This window comes from Oryzias latipes, chromosome 17 (assembly GCF_053564925.1).
Source record: "Oryzias latipes strain Hd-rR chromosome 17, Olatipes_Hd-rR_3.1".
Taxonomy (NCBI): Eukaryota; Metazoa; Chordata; class Actinopteri; order Beloniformes; family Adrianichthyidae; genus Oryzias; species Oryzias latipes.
Window position 1 is genome coordinate 21,105,001 of NC_136253.1, and position 22,044 is coordinate 21,127,044.

The following is a 22,044-nucleotide window of genomic DNA, read 5'->3' on the forward strand; positions in this document are numbered from 1 at the left end:
CATTTAATCCATGTTTTTGCAAGCAGTTACTGTTATTCAGCTAAGGAAAAACTACATCATATTTAAATATTGAAGCTGGAAAAAACAAAGTCTTTTTTTTTAATGATAGAGCCTTTTATTTAAATAGCTGATGGGATGTTTACTTTGAAAATAAGTATTCAAGTCTTTATTAGCATGCTACAGAGGACACTTGAGTTTTATTAGGGACATTTTTGGTGATATGGATGTTTTTCAAAATTGTTTTCGAGAATAGAACTGTAGCAGAGAAAAACACACCATTCTTTTCCCGTTTCTAAAAAGAAAAAAGAAAAACACGACTCCTTTAAAATGTAAGAATTTAGTTAATTCTTTTTTAATAAACTGAAATGTAAAAACTATTCAAAGTTATCAGTTGGCTCACTAGTATGAGATCATATTCATATTTTAGGTTAGAAAAAGATGGTAGAAATTAATCTTTGTTTCATCTAAGTGATTTTTAGTTTTCGATTTTTTTTTTTATTTTTATTTTCTGATAGCAATTGATAGTATTTTACATGACTTTACAAAAGCTTCATTCCTTTTTTATTTACATCATCAAGTGGCTTTTCAGTACGGTAATAGTTTTTAAGTTTTTTTTAAGATTGTCGCTGATTTTCAATCCTGTCCTTTTTATAAATGTTTTTATATCTGTTGCAGAATTATAAAAATGTTGGACATTAACGCAAATCTTAAGGAATTAAAGTGTTATTTAAATTTCTTTTAGTACATTTTATGTCAAAGTTAAGTTCGCTTGTTGGCACAAAACATCTTTTTTTTTTAACTTAGGTCGTCTGTGTTTTGCATAAATTGGTGCAACTTAAAATGATGAAGGTGAAACTCACAGTTTAGGCTTTCTGAATGAGGTCATTCGATTTGTAATAGCAGTGAAAGTTGGAACTGTATGAAAACGTGTTGGTTTTTCTGAGGCTGCTTGGCTAATATCAATCCACAGGTTTCACATCAGCTCTTTTGCATGTCCTTTGAGCGTGCAGTAAAGTCAGCCACACGGCAGTCAAAGGAGCGGTTATGTGTATCTGATCGATTTAGAAATAACAAGTAGCACTGTTGGTTTTCAGATTAAACACAGCCTTAAGGGTTTTTAGTTATGAGCCAAACATCTTTTTTTATAGAAACGCAAGGAAAAGCATTTAGTTGTTATGAATCTGTGATCCACTATCAAAGTCAACCTTTGTTAGTAGAGATATAACCAGCAAGACATCACAGTAATATAGAAAATGACTGTTGGTATTAAGGTGTCAGTGTATCAGAGAGTTTTTTTAAATAAGAGCAAAGGTGTTTGTCGTCGGGACATTTCACACTTCAGGAAACGCTAACCTCCAGAATTCCTGCAGGGCTCACCCCCCCCCCCCCCCCCCCCCCCATTGCATCACTAAAACAATAAAATGGCCACAGAGACAGAAGAGTCTGCATAAACTTTCTTCTGATCGTTCAGTTTAGCATGTTTGACCAATCGTCATAAAAGTATTGACGAGACAAATTAAGGATTTATTTAGAGCAGGAGGAAAGAACTCCAAATTTCAGACACAAAGAACCTCATGGCGGTGAAAAGCGCTTTCTGAACCTTTTCTGCTGGCTGTCTCGTTAGAAACTCAACCGTCTTTTTTTTTTTTTGTCCTTTTTCTAGCAACCTCCACGAGCATCGACAGGAGTGCACCCATAGAAATAGGTCTTCAAAGGCCGACACAAAGTAAGTACAACCCAGACTTTGCTGTATGTGAAGATAAAAGACAGCTTTTTTTTCATAACGTTTTTTAAGTTTGTACGTTTCCTCCTGCCTACTTGTCAGCTGTTAAACTGTTAAATAGGACTTTTGATTGTTTAAGCATCTTTAACCAAAAGCATGCCTGTGTTGTTTATCTTCTTTAAGTAAAAAGAGCAGCTGATGAAGTTTCTTCTGAAGCAAAAAAACCAAGAGTGGAAGTAAGTTGTTAGGAAATAATACTTTTGCAAGTAAATAAAAACATGTAATTGAAGATGATTACAGTCATTTGTAGTATCAACTCTGTTTAGAAGGAAATGACACAAGATGGTGCATATTTGTTATATTTTTGTGAATTATGAACAAAGTTGGATCTCTTTGACCATTAATGTTGGGATTTCTTCAATGCTAAAATGCAGTTAACAGTGGGATTTAATTTTAGGATGAGGAGGTGCGTCTTGATAAAGAGCGTTTCGCTGCTCGTCTGGAGGGCCACAAAGAGGGAATCGTCCAGACTGATCAGATCAGGTAAACCAGAGTTGTGTCTTTTAAAGGCTGTGAAGAAAAACACAGACACAGGCAGAAAGTTGTTTAAAGAATTAACAGGCAGTGTTTTAACAATTCATCAAGCACAAAGAATCAGAACAAAGTCTTGGAATATACATATCAGAATCAGAATGACTTTATTGATCCCAGCGTATAATCATAAAAAGAAAATTGAATACAACAAAAACAAGTAAATGTAAACAAATGAGATGGTATAATTATAATTTAAATTATTATTAATAATTTATACCATGGTCCGACTGAATACTTGATTCTGATTGGCTGCTGGGTGTGGATTAAAAAGTGATAATGGGCAGTCAAAGTAATAATGGACACCTAAAAAAGAAGCTGAGGTCACGTAGCTTAAATATTTTAAATCACTGCGCTGGCTTCTTTAGCCTCATCATCTGGACAAAAACAAGCTGGAAGAGGGGAACTTTCTCTCTGAACTAATGCTTTATTTAACCATCCTGACGATCAACATACATCACTTTCCTTTGCCGCTGCAGTCTAGCCGCGCGTTGCGTATCAAGTAGTCCGCTTTTTGTGAAAACGCAATTGAAACAAAAAAAATTAATTAGAATGAAGTACTAAAACTGATGAGTATTTATTTCTTTTGCATCTGACTGGTATGAGCAGAATAACGGCCTTCGAAGTGCGCACTATCAGGAATTCGCGCTAGACTGTTCAGGCTTCCACAGCTTGCGTCGATTTCTGATAATGCTCACTTCGTCTGCCATGATCCCTTTCATGTATTTCCAAATGTGCCCAAAGGTTTAAAATACTTTTTGATATCCAAGTATAAAAGAGATTCAGGATTTAATACTCAGATTTACACAAACTGGGTTGAGCCATGATGGCTCTGCTGTCTGATCAACTGCTGGAGGAGCTGTTTACTACATTTTCAGTAGCCAGCCTTTGACCAAAAGTCCTTTAAAGTTATGTTTATTTACTGATTTGGCTGCTTTTAATTATAAACTTAGCCCACGTTTTTAAGATGTCATTTAATTCAATTAAAAAAAATATATATATAATAGTTTGCTTCTTTTTGACGTTATGATTGTGTAAAGGACATATGCAAAACATTTTTTCCCTCTCTCTTCTGTACATGGAGGTTTGCAGGGATTTATTAAATCTAAGCTGTGTGTAAAGAGTCTTTTTGTTCATCTCTATGAGTAAAGGGAACCGTCACTGTAGTCGGTGTTAAAGCAACCAAGTCCCTGTGGAAAGCCACCATGAATGTCACCAGCTGGAAAGGCTGCAGAGGGTCGTGATGCTAAATGTCAGGGTTACGATGGACGTAAAGATTTCAAAATCATTTACAAGAAACCAATTTACTCTGGCTTGGGTCAAGTCTCTTGCTCAGGGGTAGTTCCCTTCCCTCCCTTGAGGGCAGAGCTGCACATCCTAAAAAAATCTTGTAAAGACAACAGGCGAGTCAGCTGTTTTTGTGAATCCTAAAGAATACAATCTTGTTGTCCCAAATGATACGATGAGCTTTACCTGTAAGTTTGACTCTTGAATCATTTTAAACTTCTTTTCGTCTTAAAGATCTCTGTCCGAGGCCATGTCCGTTGAAAAGATCGCTGCCATTAAGGCCAAGATTATGGCCAAGAAACGTTCAACCATCAAACCGGATTTGGACGATGACATCCCCCTGAAGCAGAGAAGCTTTGTGGACGCAGAGGTGGACGTCACCAGGGACATCGTCAGCCGTGAGAGGGTCTGGAGGACCAGGACCACCATTCTCCAGAGCACCGGAAAGGTCAGAGTTCATGCTGAGTTCCTCAGTCATTGGTACCTTCATTCTACTCTTGGAATCTGTGATGGCGTATGTAAGTGTCAGCTTTCAGACTTCGTCTTATACCGACATTTTTGGAAAACGTTTGAACTGAATTCAAATAAAATTGATATTTTCTTTATAATAACCAGAAATACAAGTGAGCATCGATGTAAACTGAATTTGTAGAAACTTCTGGGTCATTTCTTGTGCTCTGTATTTTGGAATTGCACATTTGGACACCCTGACAAAATGGTAAACGGCCTATCTAGTGCACTAAATAGTGAAAAAATTCTGATACAAATTGTTAATTGTGTATTGATCTAACTATACTAAAGTGTAATAATGGTAGATTGAATGCAGCAGTCATCTGCACTGGTCTGTTGCCTTGGTACTTTAATATAGGTTTGTCCTAACTAGCTATGCTAACTAGTGTTGCTAGTCAGGTTACTCTAGAGATCGGTGCAGGCTTTTTGCTTTGGAATCAGAATTTTAAAAATGCAAATGAAAGCCGTCCTGGTTCATCTGAGTTGTGACCCCCAGGCTCTGGGGCCTGATTGCACAGCTCATCAGGTCTCTCCACCACGCGTCTTCCCTCACAGGAAGCACATGCAGAGGAAAAAGGAAAAAACAGGGAAAAACCCTTGCATGTAACACATTAAAGTAATTTTTTATTTTTGTTTTCCAAATATGAGTATTGGCATTTAAAGGAGGGAGTGTCATTAATCTTTCAACCATTAGGTGGCAGCATGTGCTTTTATGTAAGTTTGTCTTCAGATTGGTGGACATGAGATGTTATTTTCAAAATGCTCTATTCCGCTTTATTGTTTGGTGTTGTTGACAAAGCTAAACAAAGGGCTTTCAGTCTGGAACAATGTGTGGCCATGCAGCTGGCTCAGTGGCCAGCCTCCGAGGCCTTAGAAGAAAAGGTCATGTCTTTCATTTTATTAGAAGGTTTGTAATTTAAACATTTGTATAACAATTTTTTCAATTTATAAATGAATAATGTTGTGATTGAAGGCACATTTATCAAGTTTTTTTCTCTTGTTGTATTGTAATCAGACCTTTTTTAATAGTATCTATTTTCAAGTGCATTTTTGTCACAATTCAATTCTGCTGATTGGCTTGAACTGATCTGGAGTCTGTGGTTTTCTTTCATGCAGACGTTCTCCAAGAACATCTTTGCCATCCTTCAGTCGGTGAAAGCCAGAGAGGAAGGGCGAGCGCCGGAGCAGAGACCAGCACAGAACACTACCCAAGTGGTAAGACGATCTTCCACTCTTTCCCAATGTCAGTGAAACTAGAAGATGTTCTCGGTAAACATGGGTAGTTTTCAAAAAGTTGCTAACGATAAAGATGTGCACAGAAAATGAGAGGTAATGCTCCCACCTTCTGTTGTTTCCAGGATCCGTCTTTGAGGAACAAGCAGCCCATTCCTGCCGCCTACAACAGATATGATCAGGAGCGATTCAAAGGAAAAGAAGGTGCGTTTCCTTTCCGCTGCTATTGCCTGTGTCAGTATTCTCCTTTTTTACTAAAAAAAAACCAAAGAACTAGCTAAGTGTTTTTTCGTTTCTACTTTAAAAGTGCCTCATAAGTAAGGGATCAGTTGATTTGTGTGACTTTTGACAGCGCACATACTGGGACTGATAAACAGTAGGGGGGGTGTGCATCGGCAGGAGACTTATACGCATCCAACGCTATGATATTGCACCAGAACACTTTTTCTTTTAGGGAATGACTTAGAAAAAACTCTACATGAATATTAATTCACTTTTTCATTGTAATAATATGGTAAAATAAATTGTATTTATTGATCACAATGTTAGGCACTGCAACTGTGTCTCATATACATCCTCCCTAACACACAACATAAATGCCCCCAACACACTTCCGCTGCCCCCCCTCTCACTCCCTCCAGCACTGCATGCGCTCACTGCTGTCTTACACACGCACGCACGCATTCACGCACGCACACGCACGCAGCCCCAGCATATTACATCCCCATTCCACAACAGTGGGTACAGACGACCCTGGCTCCAATGCCTTCTTTAAATGAGAAGATTGCAAATGTGCTGGCTCCTTTGTGAAAATAAATGTAATAATGCAAAAAGAGCTCCGCTTTGACAACACTGTTGTTGACATCCATTGTTAACGTTAGCTACTTCCGCAAACAACAGTGACGTCGTTCACCGTTGAGTACTGTTCTGCGCATGCGAGTCACTTCTGGGTCATTTCATGTTCACACAGGAGATCACAAAAGTTTGCATTTAATTGGAAATGTGAACGGCCTTGCAAAAAAAATCAACTTTTTTCAAAAATAAAAGGTATTAGGCATTAAGCCCTGCAGTGTGAACGTAGCTTAAGTTGTACACATCTCATAACAATAAAAACAAGCTGGTTTTAGCAGAGATCTTGTAGTTGTTTTGTGCGGTGTAGAGCTGCTCAAAGAGGCTCAGTGTGCTCTGCTGCCCACTAGCGGTCGGAGGTTAATGTGGAAAACATGATTCAGACGCTGAAGGGCGCTCGTAAATAATGAAATAAATGTCGTCATGACAACATTTTGAGTCAATACAAGTATTGCCAATTGAAATATTGCTATGTATTGCCAAATTGATTTTTTCCGCACACCCCTAATGAAATTGTTTTTTGAAAAATACTTATTTATACATTTTACGTAGATGTATATGTATTTTATACATATTCATTTTATTTATAATCCAAAGAGAATTTAGAATACTTTATGTATTCCAGGGTGGAATTTCATTTCCAGCAGAGCTCCGATCACCAAATTTTAATATGGACAAACAAAGAAAAGCGATGTTACAAATGCAGTGCAGTCGGTGCAAATTAGCAGTCTGGAAAATGAAAAGCTGTCATGTCAGCTGGTTTTATGAAGTTTGTGGGTTTTCGTAGAAGACTTGTACATTGTTTATTGTCACAGGAAGGAAAGCCCTTATGTGGCTCTCAGTTCTTGTTTAGGAGACTTTAATTCTTGAATCAAATGCTTCTGGACATTTGCAGCTAGCATAAGGCGATTTTAGACTCTAATGACTAAAGGGTGGCTGTGTTACAGAGGTGAAGCGGTCGACCACTGGAAAGTTCCAGGCTACGTTCCTGCTCTGCTTGCCAATGTGTTGAAGTGTCCTTGGGCACTTAACCCTACTTTACTCCTGGTGGTTTAGTTAGCGCCTTGCATGGCAGCTCTGCCACGATCAGTGTGTGAATGTGTGAAAAGGACTTGTAAATGTGAGGCACTTTGGGCTTTAAGGAAGGCAGAAAAGTGCTATACAAGTAAAAAATAAAATGTATATGACAAGAAATTGATCAGAATAAATTAGCTTCACAACCTACAAGATGGATGGAAGTATCAGATGAACGCTGACAAAAGGTTACAAGTTTAAATGTTCATTAGCCGGTTTACTAAGAAACAGATTTTGCTTGAAAGTTTTAATCTAAATCTTAACAAGGGCAAGTTTTTCACAACGATTAATGAAAGCACCCGTTTCATTCTTCAATAACTTTCAACTCTTTTACTTCTTTTTAGAAACCGAGGGTTTCAAAATCGACACCATGGGCACGTACCACGGCATGACCCTCAAGTCGGTGACGGTAAGAAAACAGACGAGTACACCTCTGCTTCTGAGTTCACAAACTGGTGTGTTGGATTCAAAGCTTCTATGTTTTTAAAATGTAGTCTATTTTTCAGACAGTTTTAAGACCTTCTGGGAATTGCCTTGCGTGTTTTGTGATTATTGAGGCCAAATAAAGGAGACGTTTATTTAGCCTTAAAAACCCACTTCTCTGTTACTGTGGTTAACTTAACATGGATGCACACAGTACCGTGTCAGAGTTGTGAACATTTATTAAACGAGCCAGTGACTGTTTCTCTGCTGGTCTTTTCTCTGATCTTACCCCAAACGAGCTCAAACCCAGACTAACAAGGTCATGTATAAACACACTGGTTCAGTCAACTTATGCAAAACAAAACAAAATAAACGTAAATTGCTGATTTTATCCAGAATATTGTTGCGTGTTAACACCTTATGCTAATTAGCTCAGCTCTAGAAGAAGCATGGTGATCATTCACCCGATTCTCTTGTTATATGGATATTTTTTAGCTGATGGAGATGGAAAAAAATAAAAAAAAAGCTGCATGGCTACATTTCTCACAAAAACACAACAGTTTTAACTTTAACATATTAGTTAGGGCACTAAATCTGTGAAAAACTATGGTACTGTTTTTTTTCCTTCCCTAAATGCTAAGGGGAAACCATTGGCTGCTGCTTGACCGTGTAATAAAATTGTTGCAACAATTGCTATTGCATAAGTTTGTTGCACTGGTTGGGTGCAACCAATGTGTGAAATGTGTGATTATGATCACACATTTCATATGTAATAACTGCAATGTTGATTTTTGATTTTTTTTTTCTTTTTTTTTTTTTTAAATAGTATTTTCTTTTTATTTAAAAGGATCAACTTTTTTTGTTCCCACATTTACTAAACTTATGATCTTCTTCCCCAAAATTGAATTTTGAACATTTGCTTTAGCCACGACTTCCATTACAAAAGAAAAAAAAAATACTCCAGGCTTAACTTTATTCAAAAAAAAAAAAAGTCATAGACTGTTTTGAGTTTGAAACAGAATTGTTGTTTTTAATAAAAAGTGTATAGAGAATTACTGTGATTTCTTTGTCGCATTAAACAGATGAATTTCAATGAACAGTAAAAGGATCCTGCTAGTGTGCCCTGCCTGCTCTCCCTTTGACCATGTTGATGCAGGCGTTGCGTTTGCTGCCTTGAAGATGATGCCAGTATTTCAGTATTTCATTGGGACTGAACCCATGTGATGTTATCAGGTGGCTGTACTTGCAGCTGGAGTAAGAGACGCGCCAGTGGTTGAACAGGAACCCATTGGGCGGCGGCGTGGGCTCGATTCTGAGCTTGGCCAGGCATATTCCCACGTATACGTCCTCCAGGTGCAGGTGGGGGGTGCTCAAGGAAGTCTGGTAGATTTTCCCGGCCATGTCTCCGGAGAATACATAGCCAGTTCCAGAGCAAAAAGTGGGGTACTTTTCCTCCGGGTACAGCTCGGGGGACATGTACCACTTGCTGTTTTTATTCCGGTTGGGTGCAAAGCCTCTCATGTTGTTCCCTGTGAAGTAGTTGGTTTTGGCCTTCAGTTCTGGCTTCAGCAGCTTATAAATAAGGTACTCTGTGTTGACGAACATGTCACTGTCTGTTTTCATGACGTAACTTGCCCGTTGGCAGTGCACTGCCACCCAGTTCATCCCCATCAGTGTCTTTATAGTAAGATTTTTATAGGAATCCAAAAAGTCCTGTTGGATGATGTCACGATGCCTCTGGCTCTCCGCTTGTAGCATCTTTTGCTGAAGAAGCCCTAGTTCTCCATCTGTTTTCCCAAGAAGAAAAAGTCGTATTAAAGACAGACCTGGAGCTAGACTCGTATTCCCCCAAGTCTGCCGGATGGCGTTCCTTGCCTCCACCTGACGAGCCTCGGTTGCAATCAGCAACACAAGAAATGGAGCCGGTCTGTTGTCTGCACATTTATCCGGCTCGTTGATGATATAAAGGAACGGCCCAGGGTTTTGGGTGGCGTTACCAGACCCCTCTTTCCTTTGGCTCATGTGCTCAATCAGCAGGTCCTTCGAATGTGGCTTACCTTCAGGTAAAGAAACGCCCAGCTTTTCATGGGAGCTAAAATTGGCATCGGCTCTGAAACGGAGTTCTGGAATAAGAAGGAACCTCCAAACCGAGTTTTGAGAACTTAAGTTCCATTTGGCTGCATGGAGCCCCCCAGCTCTAAACACCACTGGAAAGCCTCTCTTCATCGACGTACCAGTGAGCTTAGGCAGCCATACTTGATGGACCAAAAAAACGAGAACACCCAACAGGGAAAGGAGATACAGTAGTTTAGTTGTGTGAGTGCAGCAACGTCGACGCCGCCACTGCATGGTTCTGGGAATTCATTCATTTACCAACTTTGAGGAAGATCTTCATCGACTCCTGGAAGCATTCCTCAGAGTAAAGTGGAGAGTTGATTAAAAAGGGGGATGTCTCCTTTCTTTTTATATTGTTTACAATGTTTGGAATATCTTCGCTGATGTCCAGGAATCACCTAGAAAACACAAAAGAATGAGCTCAGAGAGATTGTACACTCGAGCAAGAATGACTCCTGTTAAAAGTGGATTCCAACAATGGAATGATGTCAACTCTGTGTTCTGTCCTCATGGCTTCTTGTGGTTCTGCTATTACATGTTGGAAAGTCAATTAATCATTTTGCAGTAGTATTTGGCTATTGTTTATGAACAAGTCACTGGTTTAGGGCAAATTGACACAGATATTTCCCTGCAGACTCTGATTACTTATGTACATTATTGCTTCCTTACTGCATTATCAAGATCAGACCTAAGCTCCTCGTTCTGCTACTCCATCAAACTTGAATTGGTAAAATCACCCCCTCATTCTACCCTATTTATCCTGTTTGCTAAAATGGTCTTTTATTCCATCCTTGGTTCATGTACGCTTTCATACCTGCCAAAGAAGAGGAAGAAGATCCAAGGTAGTAAAACTCTGATATCGTCTCTGGTATGAACACTGGTAAAGACTTTGGTTCGGACTCAGTTATGGACTCTGGTGGGAATTCTAGTAATGACTCTGGTATACCTGGACCTGATGCACCACTGCAAAAGCTGTGGTGAGTCTGGTACTTTTTTAAGCTTTAAATCATGAACCTTGTCTTTTTAAATTTTACCAACTGAACAATGTTTAGGTTCACAGTTTGTTGCATTAAAACTCATACAAGAGAGCACCATGCTGGTTGTTATCTCAACATCGGCAAAAGAAAATAGACAACCTGGAATAATTCATATTCTACAACTTAACCTAAAGAAAGGGATCTTCCAAAAAATCCCCGTCTGCTTTTTGTTCCAGTAAATCTTTTTTGTTCCTTTATTTTATTTTATTTATTTTTATTTATTTTTGCTGATTCAGTCTATTTTCCAACTTCAAACTTCAGTCTCGAGCTCTAGATTTCACAAATGCAATGGCCACATTTGTAGCATTAGCTTTTTAATGTGGGAGCTAAGCTTTCTGCGAAAATGAGGACATGTACTTTATTGCTTAAAAAAAATTATTTGTGTGGTTCCAATGCAACCTCTTCTGTGTCTTGCATTTTGTTTACGCTTGTGCAGATATAAAACCATGAAAAACTGTTGTTAAATGTGGAAGTGTGCTGGGAAATTGCAGCTTTTTAGGTAGAATTTTCTAATTGTATATAATTTATTTATCATTATTAGAAAACAATATCAGTTATTAGACAATTATGTTTACACATTCAGTCAAAAATTGTAATAATTTGATTTGATGATTTTGATGTGGGTGGATTCTCATTTAGGTCAATTCTGTCTTCTCCTTAAGGCTTTAATATAGACAAAGCAAGTCCAGCTTTTCTACCGTCTACTTTGATCTGATATTTTGTGCTCTTGTAAACGGACTCACCGGTAAACAGTTTTTTTTTTTTTTTTTTTTTTTACTAAATATGTCTCACGTGTTTTTTATCTTATCGATACATTTACTTTTTGTATGCACCTGACATTTAGATTAAAAGATGTAGCTTTTTGTTTTAAGCTCACACCTTCATATTGTAGAAATTCTCCCAAAATATAGAACTATTTTCTTTTCTAGTATTCAAGCTCCATTTTGGTGCACATCTCTGTACTAATCATCCGCCTAACAGACGTACCCATTTCAATTTTGAGGCCGGTCTTGTCTCCATCTTGGCTGTGAGTGAATTGTCCGAACTGCTCCTCCGTGGCCGGATCGGATACGCATGGTGCAATGGAGCAGTGGCTCATTTCCTCCTTTGCTTCCTCTGCAGCGTTGTTTTTTTTTTTCCTCCCTTGCTTGTAGAATAATGCTTCTCATCAATCTTGACGGGTAACTGTATTCCGTGCAGTTCTAGCTCTCTGCAACGCACGTGTGCTCTGGGTGTCCATCAGTATTCGCGATGCAACAGTCTCTGAAACTGTCTTTGGTGCACTGTCCCTTGATTAGATCTTGTACCGTCTTTAGCGGTTTTCTTCAGCTAAAAAAAAAATAAAAGCGGGCTGTAGCTGACAGTTGGCTGCAATCCTTAGTCCTTTTGCCACGCTCAGTCTCTTAATGCGTAAATCCCAGCTGCAGAGGTTTGGTATTCGTCATGTGTGAAAAATGCGCCAGCCGTGCTCTCCTGCTCTCCTCTCTTCTCCTCATTTCCATGCAGATGCTCGTGTCCTCCCTCCCTCTTTGATTCGCATGTCTGGGTACCATCTCCGTCCTGTTTTCAGCATCTCCCTCTCGCCCGTCTCATTTAGCGGCCTCTCACGCTCTGTCACTGCTCGGCTGTGTGTGCGGGGGAGAATGGTCCAAGCGGCGGGGGAGGAGGGGGACGAAAGGGAGGCAGCGTTTTCAGATGTGTGTGCTCTCTCTGAAAGGCTGCTCCAGGCTGCTGAGCATTACTCCCTCTCACCACTTCATGCCGTCTCTGCCGCTGTTGCTGCCTACGCTGTAAAGGAAGGAAGGGAGGGGGGCTATGACCTATTTGTGTTCACACCCACCAGCCAGAAGGAGGAATGAATAATCGGCAGTTTGCTTTAAAAAAAAAAAAAGGAGCTACATCTTCTCTGACATCTTCTCTGATAACGCTTTTAATGGTTTCCTGAGCTGATCAGACAATATTTGCCTGCCTGGTTTTCTGTTTAACATGGCAACCTAAAACAAGCTGTAGTCAAATGTAGCATTTAGTATAAATCCAAAACAATGGGTATTGATTCAACACAAAAATAGTGTGGGAGGAGAAACCAAGCAGGACCAAACGCTGGACTGGTGATTAAAGACGCTTGTGTTTTTAACATGTTCTTGTGGCATTTTTCTCATGGGGAGGGACATATTTAAAGAAAATTAAGCTTAAAAATTACATTTCTGAGTATTTCTTTTTTCATTGTGAAAAGGAGCAGACGAAAAATGCAGTTGGAAAAAGCGTGTAGCTGTGACGTAGAAGCAACTACGACAAGCCACGAGCCTCCCTGATCACCTTTATTCTGATTCATCCACTTATAGACGACTAGATCCGTGCACGTCTTCGTTTCCTCGTCTGAGCAGACATCCGGCTGAATATTGGACGGCTGGAAAGCTCCCATAATGCTTGCCGTTTTTGTTGCACCGGTAATGTTGGGTTTTGGTGTAAGGGGCTGTAAGCTTCTGGGAAAGTGTGTAAACAGATGGATGTCGGGAAGTGGTGGCGGGGTGAAGATTGACTTGTAAACGTATGAATGGAAATCAAATGGTTTCTGTATTTTGGCAGAATCCTCAAAGTTAGAAAAATTGAATCGTCCAAACGGCTCATTGATTCAAACTGAACATCTTTGCCGCAGTTTAAATGACAGCGACTTAAAAGGAAAAATAATCAATGCAAAAATGAAATGATTTTTTTATTCTTTCATAAGAAAAATGCCACAAGTAAAAGTCAAAAACTCAAAAAACTTGATAAGCATCGAAGGGGACTTTATAGTAAACAATATCCATGTATATGATAATATATTACTTTTGGCACACAAAATAACAAGTTGTTTTGAGTAAATGTGTCCTACTTTCCTGAATTATTTTCCAACCCGGAAGAAAGACGACTCGATCTATATGCAAAACTGCACATCCATCTTTGCTAAAGTTTGGATGTTGGTTGTTTTGTGGGCGAGACACAGACACGCTGCTGAGGCTCACTCTAGGATGATGTCATGAAATGGGCGGCACCCACAAGGAGCGAAAGGCAGAAGGAAGGAAAGGAAAGAGTTTTTGTCGAAACCGCTGACAAAGTGTGTGTGTGTTTTAGCCTGGACGGCGCTGACAGCGCAGAAGGGGCTGTTCTCACCGGTCTACGTCGGCTTGTGATAACCGGCTCGTTTTCATGGATCGGTAGGGGCTGGTGTGCTCGGAGCGCAGGTTTCAAGAGGAATACTCAGAAATGCATGAACAGATCAAAATACCACTTTGGGGTTGTTTAGGTAGGAATGAACATTATATTACACTTAAAAGCTCAAAAAAGAAAAGCCCCAGTGTATGACTTAGTTAAAAAATGTATCTTAGATTTATGTTTAAAATAACTTTTTTTCAAATAAACTAAGTTGAGTTTTTTAGTTTAGTTTACATCTAATCTTTTAAAAATCATTGCCCGTCTCTTTGACACTATAAAACAGCCTTAATCTTTAGTAAATGGGGTTGGATTTAATATCATTTAACATCAAAACATTTGTGAGGTATTTTATGTTTTCACTCAAAGGGACAAAAGAAGAACCCATCCATCCTTTTCTGGGCAGTAAACTACAATAGAACATGGGTCGATGTCAATTCCAGAATCACAGTGGTCACAGAGCCTTGGTCCTTTAGTCACATTAATAAAAACACATCAAAATGTGGGACAAACTTGTAGCCTGCTTCTTTAAAAAGTTTCCTATATCTAAAGGAGCTGTGTTGGTTAATAATTACTATGAAAGTCTGCAAGTTTACCGAAAACGTCTCCCCAAAGATGATTAGAGATGAATTGAGATTCCACTTTAGGAACTTTGCACAGTTCTATAAAACTCTTGTTCTCATTAGGCACAAACCAAAAAAATAGGATCATGTGAAAAAATATTGGCGTCTTGGATGTCTTTAAATGTGTTGTCTCTCAAATCACTATCAACCAAAATGAAACACGAGATTTATTTCCTGGTTGGGCTCCTATGATTGAGGTGTAAGAAAGAGGTGGGATGGATGTGTGAAGTTGTTACCCGCCCTGAGGCTTGTGGTTTAGTGAAACGACAGTTGTGTGTTTTTAATAATTTGCCTGTTTAATCTCAGAGGCACAATCTTTCTGTTAACAGAAAAAGCCAAGGAAATAGTTCTAGAAAAAGCATCCAACAGTGTGACCTGAACCTGAACTCAAAAACAGCTAAGGACGCCACCTACAAAGTGTGAAACCAATGCTTATCACCGAGCCTTTGAACAGCCTCTTTTTGGTTGTTGCAGGGGAATTCATTTGCCATTTCCACCAAGTAAATGTCCGTTTTGAGCTTTTTCTAAAGCAAGCACTCCTTTTGTTTAACTCAGAATTCTGGTAATGGCACAAGTCGACATTTAAAAAGTCAAAATTCAACCATTTAATGCTAAAATGATACAAATGTGTTTCTAAAGATAAAGTTTTGTCATTTGAGTTCAGTTGTTTCAAGCGTCCAAATGTGCACCTGAAGAATCCTGTTGTTGGTGGAATATACTATATGTTTTGATCCAAACCAGCTAGAGCTTTCTTTCAAGCAGTTATTAGTACCAGTAAACTTGTTTAATTCAAAGTGAATTGGAATGACTTTTTCTTAAATAGTTGGAAAACTATAGTAAATCACATATATTTATATAGCACTTTACTGCCTTCTTAGAGGGTCCAAAGGGTCCCATTTCCTCATTCACACACACATTCACACACCGATGGCGGTTCTGCTGCTGAACACTGGTGCCAACCGATAACCACCAGAAGCAATGTGGGGCTCAGTGTCTTGCTCAATGACTGCGACTCGTTGGCGGGCAAGGCGGGAACTGAATCTGCAATCTTCAGATCAAAGGTCGACCCCCCTTCTTTGCATCATAGTCGCCCCGTTTAGCCGCAACTTTGATGTACACGGTTTCTGCCAAATACCTTTCGTAAAGCTCACATAGGTCTGAATCTGGTTTCTTGTCATTTTCCAGGAAGGAGCATCTGCTCGGAAAGCTCAGACCCCGGCGCTGCAGCCTGTTCCTCGTCCAGGTAGGTGCTGATTTGGAACCCATTCTAAGCCTGAAGCCTCCCAGGAACGGAACACATGGTTTCACCTGAACATGCACGGTCCCACTGAATGCACCTTAAATCGCAAAGTGTTCAGTCAAAACGCATTTATTGGGCTTTACTGTGTCCAAAATAAAATGAATGTAGCTGAGAACAACTGTCCACAACCAACCAAGTCTCTGCAAAACTGTCCCACTCTGTTCATCTGTTTTCAAAGTGATCCCAGTGATCTATTAATTATGATTATGATGTTTTTAAAGCCAAAATCAAAAAACATGTTGTTTTCTGAGACAGTTTCTGCAGAGCATCAGTTGTTCATTAGAAATTCACCTCTGAGTTGAGCCCAGCATATTTTCTAACAAAAACAATCTTTTTTCTAAACTGCGTTTTTTTTCATCTGCTCCTGGTTCACATCAATTTGAATAAAGAAATACTCAAATACAATTTTAAGCTAAATTTTCCTAATAAATGTCCATCAAAAATTGCCACAAGAACACGTACAAAACTGTATAAAGTAAGTAGTAAATATCAGTTTTGACTGAAGTGGGTTTTTAACAAACCTAGATTATAGAGCCTAATTCCTCACAGAGAGAAATAGCCACTTAAATCTTTTTTTTTAATGTTTTTTTTTTTCCTGTTGAGGCTTCTAAAAACCATGTTACAAAGTGAATTCTGTTCAAAACTGAAGGAAAATATTTCAATGCTTTTTCTTTTGTTTGGTTTTTAAATTCTGTCCGGTTCAGAGATGGCTGTGGGGAATACTCTCCAAGGGCCTCATTTATAAACGTTGCGTACGCACAAAAGAAGGCGTACGCCACTCTCTACGCAATAGTTGAGATTTATAAAAGCAAACTTGACGGGAAAATGTGCGGTCCTTCACGCAAGCTCTGACCCAGGCGTACGCACAAAAACGGGTGAAATGAGAAACGGCGACACCGTCGGCAGATGGAAGAAACACGTGAAAGTGAAAATGACAATACTGCCTCTCAGAAATAACATGAAGACTTCACAAAGCAAGTCTTACAATTAACAGCCTACACGAACACGTTTGATCGATCAGCAGTGAAACAAACAAAAAAAAAATCAAACGAAAATTACAACAGAAATTCAAATGAACACATATTTGGAAAAAGAAAAGTTATATATGTTTCTACAATATTGGCATGTTGTGCAATTCATCCTCATAAATAATAAAGTTAACAGAACGAAATAATGTAAAACACTGATATTCTCGTCAGTGTGTCCGTCTGGCGGAGCAGATAGAGGTGCGGGCGTGCGGACGGACGGACAGATGTACTAATTGTCCACTGGGGAAAGTTGTTTTCATATTAAAACATTTCTTCATAAGCTACGGAATTATGGTATTCATGCATATGCCTTTAGTTTGTTTTATTTTTGATAAAACATTGTATGGCGTATGTCTCGACCATTCGGAAAGCAACAAGAATCTACATTTGTGCTGAACAATTTCCCATTTCCACGTCGATTATTACTGACATCTGTAGCTTGTCAGATATAATTTAATGGATGGAAATAAAATGCCCCATCACAATGCGTAATGACGCACAATGGCTGATCTTGCGCTCTTAGAAGATGTGGCAAATGGAAGAATTCGGAGTGAACGCATCTTTAGACAGCAAGAAGACTTGCTGGCAAACGAGGACGAATGGCTTATGAGCCGGTTCCGACTTCCTCTGCGGGCTTTTGGAACTTTGCAGGCTTTTGGGCCCGGCGTTACAGAGGAGCACTCGGAGGAACCACGCGTGTCACCCGGTGCATGCATCTGGCGCTCCGGTTCCCCCCCGATGGAGCGCTGTAGCATCCGGGCTACAGCATTTCCGGCGTCTGCCACCGTTTGCCGCTCACGTGCCTTTTTGGCATTAGTAATGCCCACAATGTGCCCTCCAAACAACACTTTTCTCCTCTTTTCCACCTCGCCAACGATAACGTCTATTTCACATTGAGTTACGTTTTTTTGATTTCCTCTCGGTGTTTGGCATGGTTTCGCAATCAATGAATATTCATTTGTGGGCGTTTCACGGACTATTTATGGGCAACTATGGGCGTGTCATGAGGCCGCAAAAGCTGCGCTCCATTTAGAATCGGTTGTGATTTATTAAGGGAAAGATGCGTAGGATGTGCGTGCGCACGGCTTTATAAATCCGAATATTTCTGTGCGTACGCACGTCCTATGTTTCATCCGTACGCCACTTCTGGCGCAAATCCTACGCAAAGTTTTATAAATGAGGCCCCAAATGTTTCCAGTCTGAACTGCTTCAGTCTCTGGGATCTGAGAGCTGTGAAGACTCTGCGATGATCTCGCCATGACAGCAGCGTGGAAGTTGTTGCTATCGTTCAGCCATGCATGACCTCAGATTTCTTTGCAGTGCACGCTTTGTCCCTGAATTCCTGACACTTTAGGAAAGGTCCTAAAGGGTTGATAGTTCTCCAGCAGAATCCTAACGGGAAAGGTTTCCGTTTTGGAGCCTCGGTGTGGTTCAATGGTTTGTGGTTTTTAAGTTACTGTAACTGAGCTGTACAGTGAACTCTTAGGTAATGAGAACAGAGTTGCATCAACTTGTTGCTGTGTTCTATTCCTTACGTTTTTCTCTAGTTTTAGTCCCGCTTTAATGAAAGACAAAAGACTCTCAGACTGAGCATGAAATATTTGAAATCAGGCCAATCCGTGATAAATATGATCACTGAACAGGCGTTTGACTTGTTTGACTCCCACAGCTTTTCCAGGACCACAGATCAGCAGCCTGCTCTCCAAACTGCTGCTGTCAAACAGCTGAAATAAATAAAATATAAAGATAACCATCAAACTAACTAAATAGAATACCTCTTTTATTCGGTCTCTTTTTGTTTGTCTCTAGTTTCACAAGCCAGACCTCCTCCCAACCAAAAGAAAGGTACGTCAGACACTTTCTCATTTGTAAGCAATAAAAAAACAGGTTTTATGTCAGAAAAAATGGTTCCAGCTTTTGCTTTAAACATTTCAATCTTTTTGTTTTTTTCTCCTTCTCATCGTCTCTGCAGGGTCTCGGACCCCCATCATCATCATCCCCGCTGCCACCACCTCCCTCATCACAATGCTCAACGCTAAAGATCTCCTCCAGGATCTAAAGTGAGTTTACATTCTTCAGGCTTCAGGGTCTTTGTCCTCCTGACGTCTTCCCGTTTGCTCTTGTTTGTGTAGCCGCGGTTACATGGGCGGTTACATGATCGGATCAATGGTCGGGTTAAAATTCAACCGTGCACATGGGATCAGAAAACCTTTTTCTGATTAGAACAAATGTTCACATGGGCCACACTCTCGGTCGGAATAAATCATTTGGGCATGCGCAGTAGTGTTAAAAAAATCCCGGAAGACGACATGAGTCCCGTTGTAAATAAACAGCTGCTGCATACATTTTATGCAGCAGCTCGGTCATATAGGAGACGATATTCCAAACGTGCTTTTATTAATGTAATGAATAATATGAAGCGCCTGTTCGCGCATCGTTTTATTTTTAATCCGCGTGGTCAGTGCTTTTTTTGTGGAAGAACGGAGCTGGAAGAAGCCAGTATAGGAGAGGCTGACACGCGCTAACAACATTAGCCTTGTTTGATGGACACAAAATGAAGTCTAGTGGCTCTGAGTTAGAAACCATCATGAAGGACTGTGCATTAGAAACAGCTGCTTTGTTTTGAAGGGCTTCGTACTATAATTATACAAATTTATACACTTCTTAATGAAACTTTTTTTTTTTTTTTTACAAATCAAGACAACCTTGAACCTTTATGTATTTATTTATTTTTGTGCAGGTTTTTGACGTCAGAAGACAAGAAGAAGCAGGGCATCCAGCGGGACAATGAGGTTCTGCTGCAGAGGCGCAAAGACCAGATCCAGCCCGGTGGCACAACGCTGAGCGTCACCGTCCCATACCGCGTCATCGATCAACCTCTCAAACTGGCGCCCCAAGACTGGTACCAGTTCTTTCAGCGTTTGGTTTTACAGCAAAAAAATACAGTTTCAGCTCAACAGATCTTTTGTTCTTAGTGGTTTAGTCGTATCTGGCGGTGACTCAAAAGTTCAGGCGCAGTTCTGCTCTCTAGGGTGGGCCTTTTTTGAAACTCAGCCGGACAGGAAGTCGCTGTAGATTCACTTTCATCTGTCTGTTGCCTGCATAAAAAGTGGAACTTACATTTGTTGAGGTTGTCATAGCAACAGTGGACAGATGCATTTAAAGCTTTAAAAAAAATGTTGGGGGGAAAACATTCCGATGTCTTACAACAATAATAGATTGCTTCATAAATCTCAATATTTCCTGAAAAACAAAGCTAGTGATGGTTTGACTGGTACAAACGGTCAGTCTAAATCACATTAAAAACGGAGACACCTGGTGGACAACTGGAGCTAAAGCAGCCGCAGAAGCATTGACAGCTCAGAGGAAATAAAATACTCAGACATCTAGAACTTTCTGCGGTAGGACATCACTCTTCAAGGAGCTGCTGACAGGTGAATTCTAACAGCAAATACATCCTTGGTTAAGATGCAGGTTTTTATAAAGATTGCAGACCTAACTTGTTCATTTTGCTGAAGGTGTTAACACATTTTGTGAAATGATTCAGAACCTTCCTTAAATCTGTGGAAGAAATGTCTCCTTTTTATAATTCCAGTTCAAAACAAACAAGTAAAACTTGGCACGCGTGTCAGCGCTGACACCAGCTGACTTCCAACTCAATAAAGCTGTTTCTTTGCATGCAGGGATCGAGTGGTGGCTGTGTTTGTGCAAGGACCTGCCTGGCAGTTCAAAGGCTGGCCCTGGCTGCTGCCCGACGGATCTCCTGTTGACATTTTTGCCAAAAGTGAGTGGTGGTCCCATTTGTGAAGTTCTAATGTTAACTGATAACAATAGTTATCAGGAAGGAGGCAGAGTACTATTTTAGGCTGGTTTAGTTGGGGCTAAAGATGTACAGGAAATAACAAAAACAAAACATAAAGATACAAAAAAGAACTTGGCTAAAAATCCCCTTTTAAACGAAACCCACAAGTTTCTAAAGTAGTAGAACAAATTGCAATAAATATGCATGCTTAATTGATAAAATCTTTTTGCATTATTATTCCTTTATTCCTTGTTTAAGTCACTGGATGAAAGTAACTAATGCAGACCATTGGATGCTCTTTTCTCTTCAGTTCGAGCTTTTCATTTAAAGTACGATGAGGTGAAGATGGACCCAAATGTGCAGAAGTGGGACGTGACCGTCCTGGAGCTGAGTCGCCACAGACGCCACCTCGACCGACCCGTCTTCTTGCGATTTTGGGAAACCCTTGACAGGTTTTTTGTTTTGGTTTTGTTTTTAACTGTCATGTTTCGTTTGAGGGTAAAGGCTAACCACCTTCTTCTTCTGTGTGATTCTATTTGATCTTTTTTCAGATACATGGTGAAACACAAATCCCACCTCAGGTTCTGAGTTCAGAAAATATTCCCGGAGAATCCCACAAACTGGTTCCACAGCCTTCCAGCTCTGCTCAGCCCACCTGTCATCCGAGCTCCGCCAACACCGCCCTTCATTCACATGGCTGATGAAGAGGAGGAGGAGGATGACGATGGATCTTTTGAATTTTCCAGTTCTCACTTGACTTGCTAGATTTGTTGCTCCAGACATTTAGAACTAGTTTTTTCTGTTTTCCTTTCAATTGTTTTCTGTTTAACATTAAAAAAAAGGCAACATAAGTTCCAAACGAAAAACTGGGTGAAGGCAGGAGACTTTTTGAGATGTGTGAGAGCAGCATGAAAGTAGAGCAGCTTCAGAGACTTTATTACACTTTTACTTTGTGCGTTTAAGGTCTGAATGTATATACACGCCATCAGCTGTCAGGAGGCAACGCTCTTCGAGTAACGAGAGAAATGAAAGGTTCATCTGTTAGCAGGTTCAACGGCTCTCTGCACAGCTTCTGTTCATACTTAAGTTTGGACAGAGAACGTCTTTGGTCATGCAATGACTTTGGTCAAATCGTTTTGTGTGTTTTTTTTTCTTTTTCTCCTTGATGTTGTGAGAGGATGATTGAAAGCGTTGCTTAAATCATGTAAGAAAAAATGTACAATAAAAGCCGCCGAGTAATAAACACTGGTGTGGATCAGA

The 22,044-nt window shown here is 39.9% G+C and overlaps 2 protein-coding genes across 2 annotated transcripts in view; one reads left to right on the forward strand and one right to left on the reverse strand.

The window, feature by feature from the left end:
• The window catches only part of cdc73 (cell division cycle 73, Paf1/RNA polymerase II complex component, homolog (S. cerevisiae)), a 23,530-nt gene extending 1,503 nt beyond the window's left edge, over positions 1-22,027 (forward strand). Inside the window, exons 4-17 of the mRNA XM_023964854.2 lie at positions 1,664-1,726; positions 1,907-1,959; positions 2,181-2,266; positions 3,836-4,049; positions 5,228-5,326; positions 5,470-5,548; positions 7,612-7,676; positions 15,840-15,897; positions 18,792-18,827; positions 18,955-19,042; positions 19,723-19,884; positions 20,666-20,766; positions 21,095-21,236; positions 21,336-22,027. Of these exons, the coding sequence (XP_023820622.1) occupies positions 1,664-1,726; positions 1,907-1,959; positions 2,181-2,266; positions 3,836-4,049; positions 5,228-5,326; positions 5,470-5,548; positions 7,612-7,676; positions 15,840-15,897; positions 18,792-18,827; positions 18,955-19,042; positions 19,723-19,884; positions 20,666-20,766; positions 21,095-21,236; positions 21,336-21,372 (1,283 nt within the window). The 3' untranslated portion in view covers positions 21,373-22,027. The remainder of the gene's footprint in view (positions 1-1,663; positions 1,727-1,906; positions 1,960-2,180; positions 2,267-3,835; positions 4,050-5,227; positions 5,327-5,469; positions 5,549-7,611; positions 7,677-15,839; positions 15,898-18,791; positions 18,828-18,954; positions 19,043-19,722; positions 19,885-20,665; positions 20,767-21,094; positions 21,237-21,335) is intronic.
• On the reverse strand, positions 8,693-12,639 carry LOC105357992 (beta-1,3-galactosyltransferase 2). Its single transcript, XM_011493510.4, has 2 exons — positions 11,830-12,639; positions 8,693-10,203 (listed from the first exon to the last, which is right to left on the reverse strand). The coding sequence occupies exon 2, from the start codon at positions 10,037-10,039 to the stop codon at positions 8,804-8,806; it is 1,236 nt and encodes a 411-aa protein (XP_011491812.1). The 5' UTR covers positions 10,040-10,203; positions 11,830-12,639; the 3' UTR covers positions 8,693-8,803.
• Positions 22,028-22,044: the final 17 nt, after the last annotated feature.